The sequence below is a fragment of the Salvelinus namaycush genome, chromosome 3 (genome assembly GCF_016432855.1).
Source record: "Salvelinus namaycush isolate Seneca chromosome 3, SaNama_1.0, whole genome shotgun sequence".
Lineage (NCBI taxonomy): Eukaryota > Metazoa > Chordata > Actinopteri > Salmoniformes > Salmonidae > Salvelinus > Salvelinus namaycush.
This window is the reverse complement of record NC_052309.1, coordinates 69,874,569-69,890,769: the sequence shown is the minus strand read 5'-3', so window position 1 is coordinate 69,890,769 and position 16,201 is coordinate 69,874,569. Positions and strand designations below refer to the sequence as shown.

At 40.3% G+C, this 16,201-nt stretch overlaps 1 protein-coding gene across 1 annotated transcript; it reads left to right on the top strand.

Moving 5' to 3' along the window:
* Window positions 1–255: 255 nt before the first annotated feature.
* Window positions 256–15,063, top strand: LOC120036366 (transcription factor MafK-like). The gene is made up of 3 exons (XM_038982843.1): window positions 256–436; window positions 10,427–10,504; window positions 10,595–15,063. Exons 2-3 carry the CDS (start codon window positions 10,460–10,462, stop codon window positions 11,030–11,032), a joined length of 483 nt encoding a protein of 160 aa, XP_038838771.1. The 5' UTR covers window positions 256–436; window positions 10,427–10,459; the 3' UTR covers window positions 11,033–15,063.
* The last annotated feature ends 1,138 nt before the right edge of the window (window positions 15,064–16,201 follow it).

Below are 16,201 nucleotides of genomic sequence, written 5' to 3'. Positions count from 1 at the left end.
AATCGGCCTATAAAAAGCTAAAACATGTGCTGACATTGTCTGTGAAGTATTAACAGCCTATTTATTGTTGGATAGCCATAATTAGTATAATAATGATTTCATCTACACATTATCTCGCCAATTTTCCCAAAAGTATTCGCAAACTGCATCTACCGTCTATTTCTGGCTTCCCCTAGTTTCCCGCCTCGTTTACGTCAGCAGAAAGTTATTTTCATGAATGGAGGGGGCGGTCACGAGGAATTGGTGACGTGAATACTTGCGGAAGCACAGAGTGGAATGTTGATACATTGTTGTTGTTTTGTAGTTAATTTAGTACGGGGATACATTTCGGTTCGACTACTGGACGCCTTTCAGAATTGCGACAAGTAACTTCCGTATAGGACGGCAACTTCACAAGCTTTACGCTTTGCAGACGGAGAATATCCGCGTTCATAAGGTGAGAGTACGAGCGCTTTTCTGGGAGATGTTTTGACATTCCTCTCTAAAATTGCTGATGCTATCACGGTGACAGATTCGATTTTACGCATGTATCAACAAGTAAGATCAGGCTTAACCAAACATTTAATTTACATGTTATCAACGTACTTGGTCATTTTTTTTAGGCCTATCTAAACAATTTGAAACAGTTTACAAAGGTTTATGGTTATTTGCAATTATTTTTCTGCAATATGGACACGTGTTGGAGTAGTGTAACGCCTGGAATTAATTTACTTCACTCTTGAAGTTGTTAAAATGTACCAATTTAACAAATCGTGTTTTTCCGAATTGTTTCTATTTATTTTTTATTCCATCTATTTACCAATCGTAATATTTTGAAGGGTAATATGTTTTACTTCTGCCTCTTAATAACTTGAATAAGTGTAATAACTTGAATAAGTGTAGATCTTCGATTAATTACTGTATCTATATCGTTGTCCACATAGCATACGGTAGCCTACTTTATATTTACGACGTAAGGAAACAACACGTGGTCTGGGTTTTAGAAATCTGAGTCAAAGGGCATGGTGTGGGGATAGACCACCAGGAGGATAGTAAAGGGGACAACAGTAATGGAGACAACAGTAATGGCGACAACAGTAATGGAGACAACAGTAATGGAGACAACAGTAATGGAGACGAGTTCTAAAACGTTGCCTCTGCTTCACACATGATACATTCTACGATTTGCTTGTTTTCCTATATCAAGGCCCTTAAGTGTGTGGGCTACTGTAATTTTCAGCAAGTATGACAGTTTTTATTCTCCTTAAATGTAGTATATACTGTAGAAGTTAGGTTTATGTTCAGTTTATTATATAGAATCTGCAATATACAGTGCCTTCAGAAAGTATTCACACCCTTGACCACATTTTGTTGTTAAAGCCTGAATTTAAAATGAATTACATTGAGATTTCACAGGCCAACTACACACAATGCCCCATAATGTCAAAGTGGAATTATGTTTGCGCTGCTAAGGTACGCAATAGTATATTTTGGTAGACAGAATAGCAAAGACAGATGGTGCTCTTTGGTAAAAGGGGTACATTTGAATTATGTTTTTTTTATGTTTACAAGTTAAGTAAAAATGAAAAGCTGAAATGTCTTGTTATGGCATGCCTAAATACACTACAAAAGTATGTGGACATCTGCTCGTTGAACATCTCATTCCAAAATCATGGGCATTAATATGAAGTTGGTCCTCCTTTTGCTGCTATAACCGTCTCCACTCTTCTGCGAAGGCTTGCTTCCATTCAGCTACAAGAGCATTAGTGAGGTTGGGCGATTAGGCCTGGCTTGCAGTCAGCGTTACAATTCATCCCAAAGATGTTCAATGGGGTTGAGGTCAGGGCTCTGTGCAAGTGAGTGAAGTTCTTCCACACCAATCTTGACAAACCATTTCTGAATGGCCCTCGCTTTGTGCACGGGGGCATTTTTGGGGGGGTAAATATAGGCAAATATATTGATAAGTCACCTTGTCCTAGAGAGTTTTACACAGTTATAACTTCAGAGTGATGGGAAGCATGAGCACCACCATCAATCAGCCTACACCACTGTGCACACACCCGTCGGTATTATGACAACAAGTGTAGCCATGTCAGCAAATGACTGCTGTCTGAACACAACTGATTTGAGCATTAAATCCGGCAGTGTGAACAAGGCTTTAGAGACTTACCCAGAAAGACACAGCTGTAATCGCTGACAGACAAAGGTGCTTTTACAAATGTATTTAGGGGTGTGAATACTTACAGTACCAGTAAACAGTTGGGACACCCCTACTCATTCAAGTAAAAAAAAAAATTATAACTATTTTTATTAACTATGAAATGACACACATGGAATCATGTAGTAACCAAAAAAGTGTTAAGCATAAAAATATATTGTAGATTCTTCAAAGTAGCCACCCTTTGCCTTGATGACAGTTTTGCACACTCTTGGCATTCTCTCAACCAGCTTCACCTGGCATGCTTTTTCAACAGTCTTGAAGGAGTTCCCACATGCTGAACACTTGTTGGCTGCTCCACTCTGTGGTACAACTCATCCCAAACGATCTCAATTGTGGAGGCCAGGTCATCTGATGCAGCACTCCATCACTCTCCTTGGTCAAATAGTCACAGCCTGGAGGTGTGTTTTGGGTAATTGTCCTGTTGGAAAACAAGTGATAGTCCCACTAAGCGCAAACCAGATGGGATGGCGTATAGCTGCAGAATGCTGTGGTAGCCATGCTGGTTAAGTGTGCCTTGAATTCTAAATAAATCACTGACATTGTCACCAGCAAAGCACCATCACACCATCTCCTCCATGCTTCATGGTGGGAACCACACACGAGGAGATCATCCGTTCACCTACTGTGCGCCTCACAAAGACACGGCGGTCAGAACCAAAAATCTCAAATTTGGACAGATTTCCACTGGTCTAATGTCCATTGCTCGTGTTTCTTGGCCCAAGCAAGTCCCTTCTTCTTTTTGGTGTCCTTTTAGTGGTTTCTTTGCAGCAATTCGACCATGATAGCCTGATTCACACAGTCTCCTCTGAACAGTTGATCTTGCGATGTCTGTCACTTGAACTCTGTGAAGCATTTTTTGGGGGGCTGCAATCTGAGGTGCAGTTAATTGCCGATTTCTGAGGCTGATAACTCAAGTTAATTTATCCTCTACCGCAGAGGTAACTCTGGGTCTTCCTTTACTGTGGTGGTCCTCATGAGAACCAGTTTCATCATGGTGCTTGATGGTTTTGCGACTGCACTTGGAGAAACTTTCAAAGTTCTTGAACTTTTCCGTATCATGTTGCCACTAGGGGCTATTGTGCGTAAATGGGTGAGGGGGAAAAAATCGAATCCATTTTGAATTCAGGCTGTAAGACGACATATGTGGAATAAGTCAAGGGATATGAATACTTTCTGAAGGCACTTTATCTGTCTAGTGTGGTGCTGTGTCCGATTGAATACTACTCTAGACATTCCCAAAGACAAATTGTTAGTGCTGTATCAGTGATTTCAGTCTTTATCCTATACCCTGGTTTGACAGTAGAGAGAGGAGAGAGTGCCATAGTTGGCCCTGGTTCAGCAGAATCTCTTTTGGAAGCCGCAGTGTCACAGGCCAATATGAAATTGATACTACGGGCCTGCTGTCAAAGCAATAATTTTTAGATGACACGCACACAAAAAAACGCTTGTTGCTATGCTGATTTTTTTTCTTCTCTGCCTCGTCCCATTGCTCAGCTTTATAGAATAAACAAAGAGAAGATATCCTTATCAATTTCATATTTTGGTGCTGATTGCATGTCTCCAGACTGGGATCATATTCTTGGACATTTGACCTTTACTGTCATTGTGATTTATGTGGAAAATATGAGAGTAGTCCTTTCTCATCCAAAACTTTCCACATTGTATGAGGGCCTTGAAATCTCGTCTAAGAGGCTGCCTATGCCCTGAGTCACTGTTGATGAGGTACAGTTGAAGTCGGAAGTTTACATACACTGAGGTTGGAGTCATTACAACTCGGTTTTTAACCACTCCACAAATTTCTTGTTAACAAACTATAGTTTTGGCAAGTCAGTTAGGACATCTACTTTGTGCATGACACAAGTAATTTTTCCAACAATTGTTTACAAACAGATTATTCACTTATAATTCACTGTATCACAATTCCAGTGGGTCAGAAGTTCACATACACTAAGTTGACTGTGCTTTTAAACAGCTTGGAAAATTCCAGAAAAGGATGCCATGCCTTTAGAAGCTTCTGTTAGGCTAATTGACATCATTTGAGTCAATTAGAGGTGTACCTGTGGATGTATTTCAAGGCCTACCTTCAAACTCAGACCCTCTTTGCTTGACATCATGGGAACATCAAAAGAAATCAGCCAAGACCTCAGAAAAAGAATTGAAGACCTCCACAAGTCTGGTTCATCCTTGGGAGCAATTTCCAAATGCCTGAAAGTACCACGTTCATCTGTACAAACAATAGTACGCAAGTATAAACACCATGGGACCACGCAGCCGCCATACCGCTCAGGAAGAAGACACATTCTGTCTCCTAGAGATGAACGTACTTTGGTGCGACAAGTGCAAATCAATCCCAGAACAACAGCAAAGGACCATGTGAAGATGCTGGAGGAAACGTGTACAAAAGTATCTATATCCACAGTAAAACGAGTCCTTTGACATAACCTGAAAGGCCGCTTAGCAAGGAAGAAGCCACTGCTCCAAAACTGCCATAAAAAAGACAGACTACAGTTTGCAACTGCACATGGGGACAAAGATTGTACTTTTTGGAGAAATGTCCTCTGGTCTGAAATGGAACTGTTTGGCCATAATGACCATCGTTATGTTTGAAGGAAAAAGGGGAGGCATGCAAGCCGAAGAAAACCATCCCAACCGTGAAGCACAGGGGTGGCAACATCATGTTGTGGGTGTACTTTGCTGAAGGAGGGACTGGTGCACTTCATAAAATAGTTGGCATCATGAGGGAGGAAAATTACGTGGATTTATTGAAGCAACATCTCAAGACATCAGTCAGGAAGTTAAAGCTTGGTCGCAAATGGGTCTTCCAAATGGACAATGACCCCAAGCATACTTCCAAAGTTGTGGCAAAATGGCTTAAGGACAACAAAGTCAAGGTATTGGAGTGGCCATCACAAAGCCCTGACTTCAATCCCATAGAAAATTTGTGGGCAGAACTGAAAAAGCGTGTGCGAGCAAGGAGGCCTACAAACCTGACTCAGTTACACCAGCTCTGTCAGGAGGAATGAGCCAAAATTCACCCAACTTATTGTGGGAAGCTTGTGGAAGGCTACCTGAGACGTTTGACCTAAGTTAAACAATTTAAAGGCAATGCGACCAAATACTAATTGAGTGTATGTAAACTTCTGACCCACTGGAAATGTGATGAAAGAAATAAAAGCTGAAATAAATAATTCTCTCTACTATTATTCTGACATTTCACATTCTTTAAAATAAAGTGGTGATTCTAACTTACCTAAGACAGGGAATCTTTTACTAGGATTAGATGTCAGGAACTGGGATACACCTTAGCCAAATACATTTAAACTCAGTATGTAAACGTCTGACTTCAACTGTATATGTGGTGGTGACGACCTCCCACACCAAGTGCATCATATCCATGCTCTGTTATGAGGTTAATATGTGGCTTGGTTTCCAATGTGATGTCTGAAGGAGGAAAGAGAGGGCCTATCATCTTCTGCTCTCTCACTTCCCTACCCAATATTTCAGCATGACAATATGGTGTATACATACTCGTAATGGTTAATGATGCTCACAGTTTTCATAGTATTGAGTGTTCAGGGGGTGGAAGAGAACCCGCAGTACTCATTGTGGGTTTTGCAGTGTGTTGTGAAATGACTGTGGTTAGTGAAAAGGTATGACTCAAAAGGAAACCAAAGTCAGATATTTTTGTGTAAAGTTCCTTTGAACTATGAAACGTTTAACTTCATTTCCTTACTATGTGTTCTGATAATTTATTTCTAGAGACAAAGACCGTGTCATAAGAATTACATAGACATGACAGACAACCAAAATATTTACAGTACTGTATTTCAGGTACAGTTTAACAGTCCCATTAACAAGTTGACACTGAAGCATGGAGAGATATACATTGGCATCTCTCCACAAGTGCCCCTTAGGTGCCTGTGTTGTACCAACCACCAGGATCTGCACCCAGCCCATTCCTGCTTTTCTGGATGATTTCCTGGATCTCAGACCAATGCTCTCGCCACACTGTGGTCTGGGGTGTGGAGGGATCGTCTCGAGTAAAGTGCCTTGTTTTTGTAATTATGGTATTAGGTGGTATACAGTAAACAAGGAGAAATGTCCTGAACTTTCTCACTTTTACATCTGAGAACTTGGGTACCCAGACTAAATAAGAATATTAACAACTTAATGGAGAGCCGGGATTGAATTAATGACTCCTGAACTCCTTTGTTATTTGAAGTTGGAAACTGTAATAGTATATATTTTTTTCTCATTGGTTTTCATTGTTATTCAATGTGTACTATGGAATGGCTTTAGTTAGGTAATAACTGGACAGGTTTGTCTTTGTTGTGTGCATACTTGACATTCTTTTAAATCCCTATGTCCCCAGTTGGAAAGTCGCTTCGCTCAAATATCTACCTCTCCTCCCTTTTCCGCAAAAAAGTTCCGCCGGTTATGCCAGCCGTTTCCTGTACTTTTCCTTCTGCCCTGCGGAACAACGTGATTTTCCAGGAAACGTCAGTTTGGGAGGGTGTGATTCCCTGCCGCTCGTCCTAGTTCTTACCAGTAAACAGCATGACTCATGGCTCGGCTATGCTCTCCATTTCCTTTACATAACATCCCTCCAAATGTGCTGCGCTGGAGTGCAGAGCAGAGTGCACCACCACAGCATAGTCTGGAGGAAGGCTCTCTCCTCCCCAACTCCCTGAGAAAACAGAGGAGACATTCTGAACAGAGGGGAGCTCCATCAAGCTCTCTCTCCTCAGAGGAACATAGCGTATCTGTTTTCCACCCAACCCAAACTCCAAAACTTATAGAAAAGAGAAGGAAAACCTTCAGCCAAGACAAGCCAACACTTCATCTATCACTAGGACCTGAGCACTCAGCTCTTTGATGTGCTCCTTATTTTAGCGAAACGTCGGGCCCCAGAGCAGTACCTGTCATAACCCAAGCACACAGACTTGAATTTGAGCTGATGTCTGAATGACAAAAACTAAATGGAGTCACATTTCACACATTGTCTCTGGACTAATACCATAACAGGCCTGCAGTTTTTTGGTTTGTTATTCTAGCCAGGTCACAATCAGTGCTTAAATAGGCAGTTATTCGTCCATTATTAATGGTTACTGCCTGGGCTGATACTGTGGTGCTGATTTAATATGCACCTTAGTAAAACTCATTCTAGAGTATTTTAGCAAAGCTATAGCCCTAGTTCTTGGCTCAAGCTTTGAGTAAGTCATTGAGTTCAATTGGGCAGAGAACAGTGATTATTAGCAGTAGGCTGCATCCGGCGCCTACAGTAATGTTGTCAGTTGGACTTGTGTGCTTTGATACGATGAGTAATTTCCTCATGATCTGGACAACGTGAGCTGATGAAATATGGCGCTGAAATCATCCGACCTTTCCTGTGGCCAGCAAATATTTTATATTTTCCATCTGTTTAGCCACCACCTTGTGTGTAAATGCTCCCTCTCTCATCATGAAAACTTAACAGTGTTGTCTAACTAAGTTATTTGGTTAGGGGTAGTACTACTCTGTATCCCTGTTAGTCGTCAACACTTGATTCATTCTGGCTGTTAGACTTCGATATGAGACACATCTGAATTTCAGACATTTGGAAGATTTTACAGCGATGTCTTTACATCTGAATAGACTAAGCCCCCCTTCCAGAGATGGGTGCATTACACAGGACATATTCTGAATGCATTTATCCTCCCAAATGAAACTTGGGGTCTCTTTCCTTTTGTGTGTGTGTGTGCTCAGTCAGGAATGTGGTTGTGTTATCCACACTTCAGCCACATTCCATGGCTTTACTTTGAGGTCTTCTCCGACATGAGTAGAAGCACTCAAAAAGGTGGAAAGGGAAATAGTTTTCTGGAGGACCGTCAAATGTGCACAGTCAATAGCGGTACTGAATTGTAAAATGTGCCTGTTGCTCGCCCTGAAAGATGATCAAAACAGGGATTTGGCCTTGGAACATTACTGCTCCTTTCCTCTCTGGAAGAAGGAAAGCCGCAAAGTGGGACCTAAAGGGCTCGACCTAGTGCCATTTGCAAAAACAGAGAGGAGCACATGCAGAAGGAATTTGAAGGAAACAACGTGGCCTCTGAGCTGTAAAGCTTGAGCACCCCGTGTATGGAGAGGGAGGCCTTTTTCCATCCCATTTCATGATATTCGAGTCGCACGGAATATTACCCAGGGTCTCCCCTTGATGCAACAGTTCAAAAGGCTCTTTCAGCCAATTTGCTGGAACATTGTCTTACATACATTTTTGGCTGGCTGTGCAGTGCTTGATTCAAAGTTGCATACATGTGCCAAAATAAGGCAATGCTGTATGCTTTTCTCTACTCTTTTTCCTATAGTTAAGTTGAAAACCCAAGTGAATTTCAAATGAGGTTCAAAGGGGATGGACAAAACAAGTAATCAGATGTGATGGTTCACCGAACATGTTTTCATGTGGTTCTTAAATCCACACAAAACAGAAGAATCTATTGGTTTATTTTCCAAGTTAGGATTGTGTGAGTGTACACTCCACATTCATGTATCCCTTCATTACAGAAACATGCGGCCAGGCATAGGCTGTACCTCCGGTGTGGTTTTACAAAAGGCAAAACAGATGGATGACTAAGAACGTATTAGTGATCTGTTCTGCTTCAGTGCCAAAGCCAGTGAACCTTCCATTATCATCAGACCAATCACTTGGCATTCTGCCCCTTTCCACTTAGACTTTCGATGCAAGAACAGTATTTATATTGTAGATACAGTGCAACCACTTCAGCTCTTCAACACAAGGTCAACCCAGCAACAGCTGTCAGAAACTGCTGTGATCAGCTATCTATATTTATTTCCAGGGGCATGAGATGAACTTCCCTAAAGGAATAGTCATTAAAACCTCACCCTTTGGGTTGTTGTATCTTGTTCGAGAAAGTGCAGCTCAAAGCGCCGGATGGAATATTTGGCCTCTTAATGAGGTATCGCTTATCACATGTTCACCTAAATTGTTTAGCTGGCATAATTTTGTGTCAGCAGCACAGTGAGCTAAATATATCCAACAGCGTTAAATAAGGGCATGTAGCAGCTCAGGAAAGCCAAGTGTAATACGAGCCAGACAAGCAGACACAAGTCCTAAATGAAATAGTGCATTGTCTCACTACAAATATACACCCATGACTGTAAGGGAAACTATTCCTCTGTCACACGGTCTTCAGGAATTTCCCACATATCTACAGGACTGTAAAGTTCAGTATGACCATAAATGTTAGCTTGTGTTTGTTGGGTAGTTTTACTGTTGACATAGGCATATGTTCTGTGTTATAAAGAGGAGACTCATACGGGTCAATGTAGGCCATGTTAGGTTGAATAGTACTGTATCTAAATGGAAGAGACTATGCATTAGGTCTGAGGGAAATTAAAAATAGGAGCCAATGTTCAGAGTTTATGAGACTGTTATTGTACACACTCCCTAAACTATTGGTGATCCTCACTTAGTTCTTCAAACTGACCTGCCCTTGTAATCTCTACCATGTGTATGACAGGGTTATGAATGAGACTTGTTTACCCTTTGGATGACCATGTGACTATACTCTCACACCCATTTGCAGGGCGTTTCCATGGCAGCCGTCGCCTAGGGAGCAAGTCAGGGTGCTGAAATGGAGCCTTGGGAGAATGTGGGCTTTTATTCACAGTCAGGCACACAGCAGTCTCTCTCTCTTTTTGGCCATGGCGGCAGTCTCAAAGGCATGCGTTTCACTGTAGTGTTCAGATAGGCCTTTTTCTAAAAACAACTTTGACCAAAATAGCCCATGCCCAGTTTCTAAGCAGAGGGCTAAGACAAAGCTGCGTGGTGATAGCTGACCTGTTTCTATTCTTGCGGTCTTGCTACGGTCTAGTGAACTACATTGTGAGGGCCCTCCCTACAGCAGCAAGTAAACAGGTTTGCCCAACAGTCTGTGTATTCATTATCATCTTTCAGTGTGATGCTGACCTCTGCTGGCAGTCTCTGTTACTAGAGAATCTACTGAGCTGGTTACAGATGAGGTAACTAACTCAGGAATGTTGTTGTGGGATCTCTTCAATAGATTTATTGGGAAAGGGGAGTGGCTTCTTAGGATGGCTGTATCTGAACTTGGCTACACTCATAACCGACACTTTAATTTCACCATGAAAACACTATATTATGTATGCAAATAAATTGGAATACATTTTTTTTATTCCAATCACAATTTTCCCTTCTTTGTTTTGCAGTGTGACGTCTGTGGGATTCTGGCCAGTTTATGCATGCAGGGTATGACGACTCAGTTTAAAGCAAACAAGACTTTAAAGGTAATTTTGTATTCGTAAACTGTATATTTTAATGTGAATGATGAGTTCAGGAAAGGTCCAGACTCTCATCAATGGCTGTCTCTCTTGCAGGTTAAGAAGGAGGTGGGTGAGAATGCCCCGGCCCTCAGTGATGACGAGCTGGTGGCCATGTCGGTGCGCGAGCTCAACACACACCTGCGCGGGCTGACCAAGGAGGACGTGGTGCGGCTGAAGCAGCGGCGGAGGACCCTGAAGAACCGCGGCTACGCCGCCAGCTGCCGCATCAAGCGGGTCACCCAGAAGGAGGAGCTGGAGAGGCAGAAGCAGGAGCTGCAGCACGAGGTAAACAAGTTGGCCCAGGAGAACGCCAGCATGAGGCTGAAGCTGGACGCCCTACGCGCCAAGTATGAGGCCCTGCAGTGCTTCGCCCGGACTGTCACCTGCGGGCCTCTCTCACCAGGCAAGGTGGCCACCACCAGTGTTATCACCATCATCAAGTCTACTAACAACCAAAACTCCAGCCCAACCTCCTTCTCAGCCCCCTCCTAGTGCTGACATGACTGGGCTCTCATCTCCCCGTCCCGCCTGGTCCTTACTGGTTCCGACCCGATCCAGCCTGAAACCAATGGCACCCGACCCATGCTGAGAGGAAGCTCAGTAATTCGACTGAGGGAAGGGGGTGGGGTGGCCACTAGCTCTGTGTGATGATAACAACATGATGCTGCATTCATTCTCTACTTTCTTTCTCTCACATACTGTACATAATCTACATTGTCTGTGCACTGTGCTACAACCTCCCCAGCACCGGCAGGGCATTGGGCCTCTCTGACTGATGGCAGAGATTAGCTCATACTACAGTGTGAGTGGATACTTGATATTATAACACGTGATGGCAGCACTGGTCTGAGACAGCTCTGATGCCTGTGGTATCTTGCATTTACAGAGTATAAAGTAATATATTATTGTAATAATTACCGTATTAATACATTATGAATATTTAAAATAACAAAAAAAAACAGTGATCTAAGCCTAAAAGCCTTCTTTCTTCTGTATACGAGAGCATATACTAATGTCTCAATGAAAATTGAGGTATTGAAGCTTTTGCCTTAAACTGATCTAGGAATGATCTCTCAGTAATATTCAATTTTTTGTCACTCTCATACAGTATGTTCAATATTTTAAGCTTTTATATTCCAATTTCAAGGGCAGCTTGAAAACCGTTAAAAAACAATATATATTTGATAACTGACCAAGCATGTTTAGCTGGATGAACCAGGCCCTTTTGACATTGGAAAACTTTTATCTGGTTTAGACTGTAGATTACACTTGCAGGTATATAGCATTATAACATAGCCTACATAAAAGAATACAAACATACTCATGGGTTATCCTCCTTACAGCTGTGAGGAACTAAATCTACTGTACAAGTAAAATACAAATTAGGCTACATCAGACAAATTTACAGATCATTGATCGGCACTTACTATGAAACTGTTAGATCACAGTGTAAAAGTACCAAAATCACTTGCTTTGCAAATGTTAAAAATCATATAGCTGCAAATTTACATCTAAAATCATAGGACACCTGAAGCATTTTTTGGGGAAATACCACAGTCCATTCTGGTATTACTTTAGCAATGGGAGATTGTATGATGCTGATCACAGTTTGTGGTCTATCCCAGAATTGCTAAAGTTGCAGCCAGTGTATAACTATTGCCAAGGGTGGCATGTTTATTTTATGTTATTAAGACAAGCACTTACCTATGATCTTTTGCCTCTGAGCTTTCCTCTCCATGCTATGCCATATTTCATGGTAGGTAATCCATATTGGATGTAGTCATAATGGGAGCTGCCTTGACAAATGAAATGCAATTCAATGAATTCCTGTATATTACAGACTTAAGCTAGAGCATTTTAGTTTCAATGCAAGAGAAGGAAAATTGAAGCTCTCAACTGCCTCCTGTCACTTTACATTGAGAACTCCGTCCTCTTAGAAATCATTCCTACTGTTGGGTCGTCTGAAAGTGCTGCTGCCGGTGTTGGTAACTCTCTGAAACAGTAGACATTGAACATAAATGCTTTTGACACAGACTCTTGGGTAAGAGGAATCCTGGCATAAAACTCAAGAAAAAAACCTCTAGGAATGGTGTCATGACCAAATCCAATGGCACATTAGCTTCAAATGTTACCCATAAACAAGCACAGGTTGAGTATGCTTTTTGAAGGTTATAAGTTTCAGTTCTAGATGATTATCTAGAATCTATAGTTCTTGCATTTCAGCACTTGTCCAAGTTAGTCACGAGTGAAGTCTAGAGTTGGCTATTGTCAAGGTTTTCTCTTACCCCAGTGGACATGACTTTTCCTCTTCCCCTGTTTCTTAGCTGTAAAGAGCACTAAAGGGGACTTTGCTGCTGCATGGCTCTCTGCTATTTCAGGCAGGGCCATTGCTGTGCTCTTATCATTCTCATGTTTTTTCATTTGGTATATTTGTTATTACACCTTAATTCCCATGTTTTTATATGTGTGTATTTTTCTATAATTTTTGCTTTATTATAGGGATATTAAATACCTGGGAGTGGTGTGATCTTGTAATCGTCATCTGACGTAAAATGATTCTTATTTACTGGCCTATCTCAGCAGGATAGTTCAATTATTATCTATAGCATCAATTAAATCATAAGGAATCTATTCTGCTGACTTTATAGTTGTATTTGTGTCTTTTTAAGGTCAGTTCATAATTATTACCTGCAAGCTACCCTCGGCTAGTCTGCAAATTAGGCTGTCTGTGTTTACAGTCACGACTGTTTTAGAGTAGGTGGATTGGGTATATTTTGATAGGAAAGACTTACTTTGGTAGCTAATTGCCATATGCCCACATGCTATTATAAGGAAGTTACATTTGTATCACATTGCTAAACTCCAAGACTTTTGAAGTTTGAGTTGATGATGCTTTTGTGACGGCTATGAAACAGATACAAGTATTACAATTTGGAGGAGAATATACAGCAGAATGCTAGTTATGAAATGAAAGTATAGGAAGCGAAAACACTTGAATTATTTAGCACCCTTTTCTGAGCTTTACACTGACCTCTGCTGGTAGTCTTTATAAATGCTGTGAATAAGCACATTATTATTGACCAAATTGTTTGAGACATGCAATCCAATTGCATATCAATTTAAGACTTTTATCCATTTAGTTATTGCTTTCAATTTCATTCAATTCTGTTATAAACAAAGCCATAATACTGTCTATATATTATTGTATGACTCATATTCGAGTGCAAAACATGTACTTTTGTGTCAAAATAAACATCCAACAAGGTAGATGAATTTCTATGTACCCCAAGCTGAATTTTCCTCCCTAGCTGTATTGAAACTCACTAAAGGTTCATACACATCTACACATAGCTCTGCCAGCTGAAGATGGAGTATGGAAGCACTAGTAGTTATGCTCTTCCTGCACAGCAGGTGGCTGTGTTATCCCTCAGTACCCTCGATCTAGAAATAAAGAACTTTGGTCCTAGAGTTTGATTGAACATTGGCGACGGCAAATTCATATGCACAGGGCACTGTAATGAAACTGCTAGCAACTAGAGGGAAATGTAGATAAGATGTATTTCTGCCATGGCTGATTGCATCTTCTCTGATATGAGTCATTATAATGCAACGGTAAGGAAATTGGATAGATGGTTCAGAAAGCAAGTGGGCACTTTTAAATGTAAATCTTATACGTTTTGCTATATGTTGCCTTTTAGACTGGCGCAGTTAAATGATTGTATATTCTTCACCTGATTTATATCTACGGTATGTTTTATGTAGGCCTACACATCTTTCCTATATTTGCTCTGTCAGTCCTACGAGCTATTTACCATAAACGCACATAGAACATACATGTTAAATGTCCTATGTTCAGCAGATGTACTTATAAATTTGTTTAAAAAAGTTCCATGACATATAAAGTATGCTGCTCCAAATTAGTACTTTGTATACGTCAACATTCAAATGAGTAAACAAGGTGGTGGTGGGTGAAAGAATAACAGCTGTAATACAATGGATGTTATACTTTCACTCACCATCGTCCATCTTGTATCACACAATTGTATGTTAACAATAAAAAAAGTTATCATGTGGACTTTCACAATGAATGTGATCTCAAGTGTTAATGCACAGCCACAACGACACTAGATTAGATGCTAATTTGTCTAGTTTGCGGTAGTTAATGAGGCATGACGATAGTTCTATTATACCGCTTTCTAGCTGATGGTGAGTGAAAATAAAATAATGAGGGAACACTTTGAAGAGAATCCGTACCCTTTGTGACCTTTCATTACTCTGCTAGTAGTTTGTATTTTATTTGAACTTCAATATTTATTTGATTGATTTTCCATAATTTGTATTTTCAACATCTAAATTATTTTATTTACATTCATTTATTTACATTTTGCGTTAATGAAATACCCTCCTGTACAAATAAAATACTTTTTGTTTCTGTTTCGATTGAAAACAAGGAGGTAAATTATTCCTGTAAATAGACGTCTGCTGTGTCTGTTTTTGTACTTTTAAATAAAGCTTTTTCCTCATTAAAATGTGGTCTGTTTAACTCCTTGAATGATTTCAAACACTATAGGGTGATTCCTCACGAAACTAGGACAAAAAAAGACCATGATTTTGGGGGATTTTCACAAATTTGAATCCATAGAAAGGTCCTGTGTGGGAAGGATTGTTGACAAATATTTGATTTATATCAAAGCATAATAGAGAAATAATGAATCAATGTTGGCATGTTTATTACAATTTGGCCTTACCCAGGTCTCCTTTAAAGGTGCTACAAATAGGATTTTCGTTTTTTAGAATTTTTGCATTGTCATTTCAGAAAATGTCCATAATATAAGTGGCCAATGTAGAAATCGCTGTCATATCCTGGTTACAAATATTCTACACGTTTTGCTCAATTTCAGTAAGTGTTGTAAGCGTTACCAACTGAGAGAATGTGTAAATGGACAAAAAATGGTCGTCTTCTGTTGGTGATTTTCAGGATGTGCAGTGATACAAGTAAAAGGAGGGCTGTGATTGGTTACATTTTCTACAGAGAAATTGGTACAGTAGAAAAAGTGCCATAACTTTAAAACTAGCAGAGATCCCACTCTGGAAAATTGATATGCCCATAAAGTATATTATGCTCAACGATATATAGAAATATTTGCATGTTTTCTATATTCATGTTTATATTTTTCAATATTAATAAATTAATGTAAGAAAAATCTAAATACTACCCATATATTCAGAGCAAGCAGTAAAGCTTCATTTGACACAAATATTAGCTTTTTGGAGTTGGTATTATTTCTCAATTACGCTTTTAGATACAAATGTCAACAATCCTTCCCCCAAAGGACCATTCTATACAGTAGATTAGATTTCCTTATTTTTTTTATTTACTGGTTAAATGAGAAATCACCCTTTAATCTACAATGAGGTGCTGAGAGAAGGACAGTGTACTGTCTATCCATACTCCCAAGTACTTGTATGAGGTGACTACCTCAAGCTCTAAACCCTCAGAGGTAGTAATCACACCTGTGGGGAGAGGGGCATTCTTCTTACCAAACCACATGACCTTTGTTTTGGCGGTGTTACCTAATTAAGGTAAGACAGTAATTCTGCTCATACACTGAACAAAAATACGGTGCATTCGGAAAATATTCAGACCTCTTCCCTTTTCCA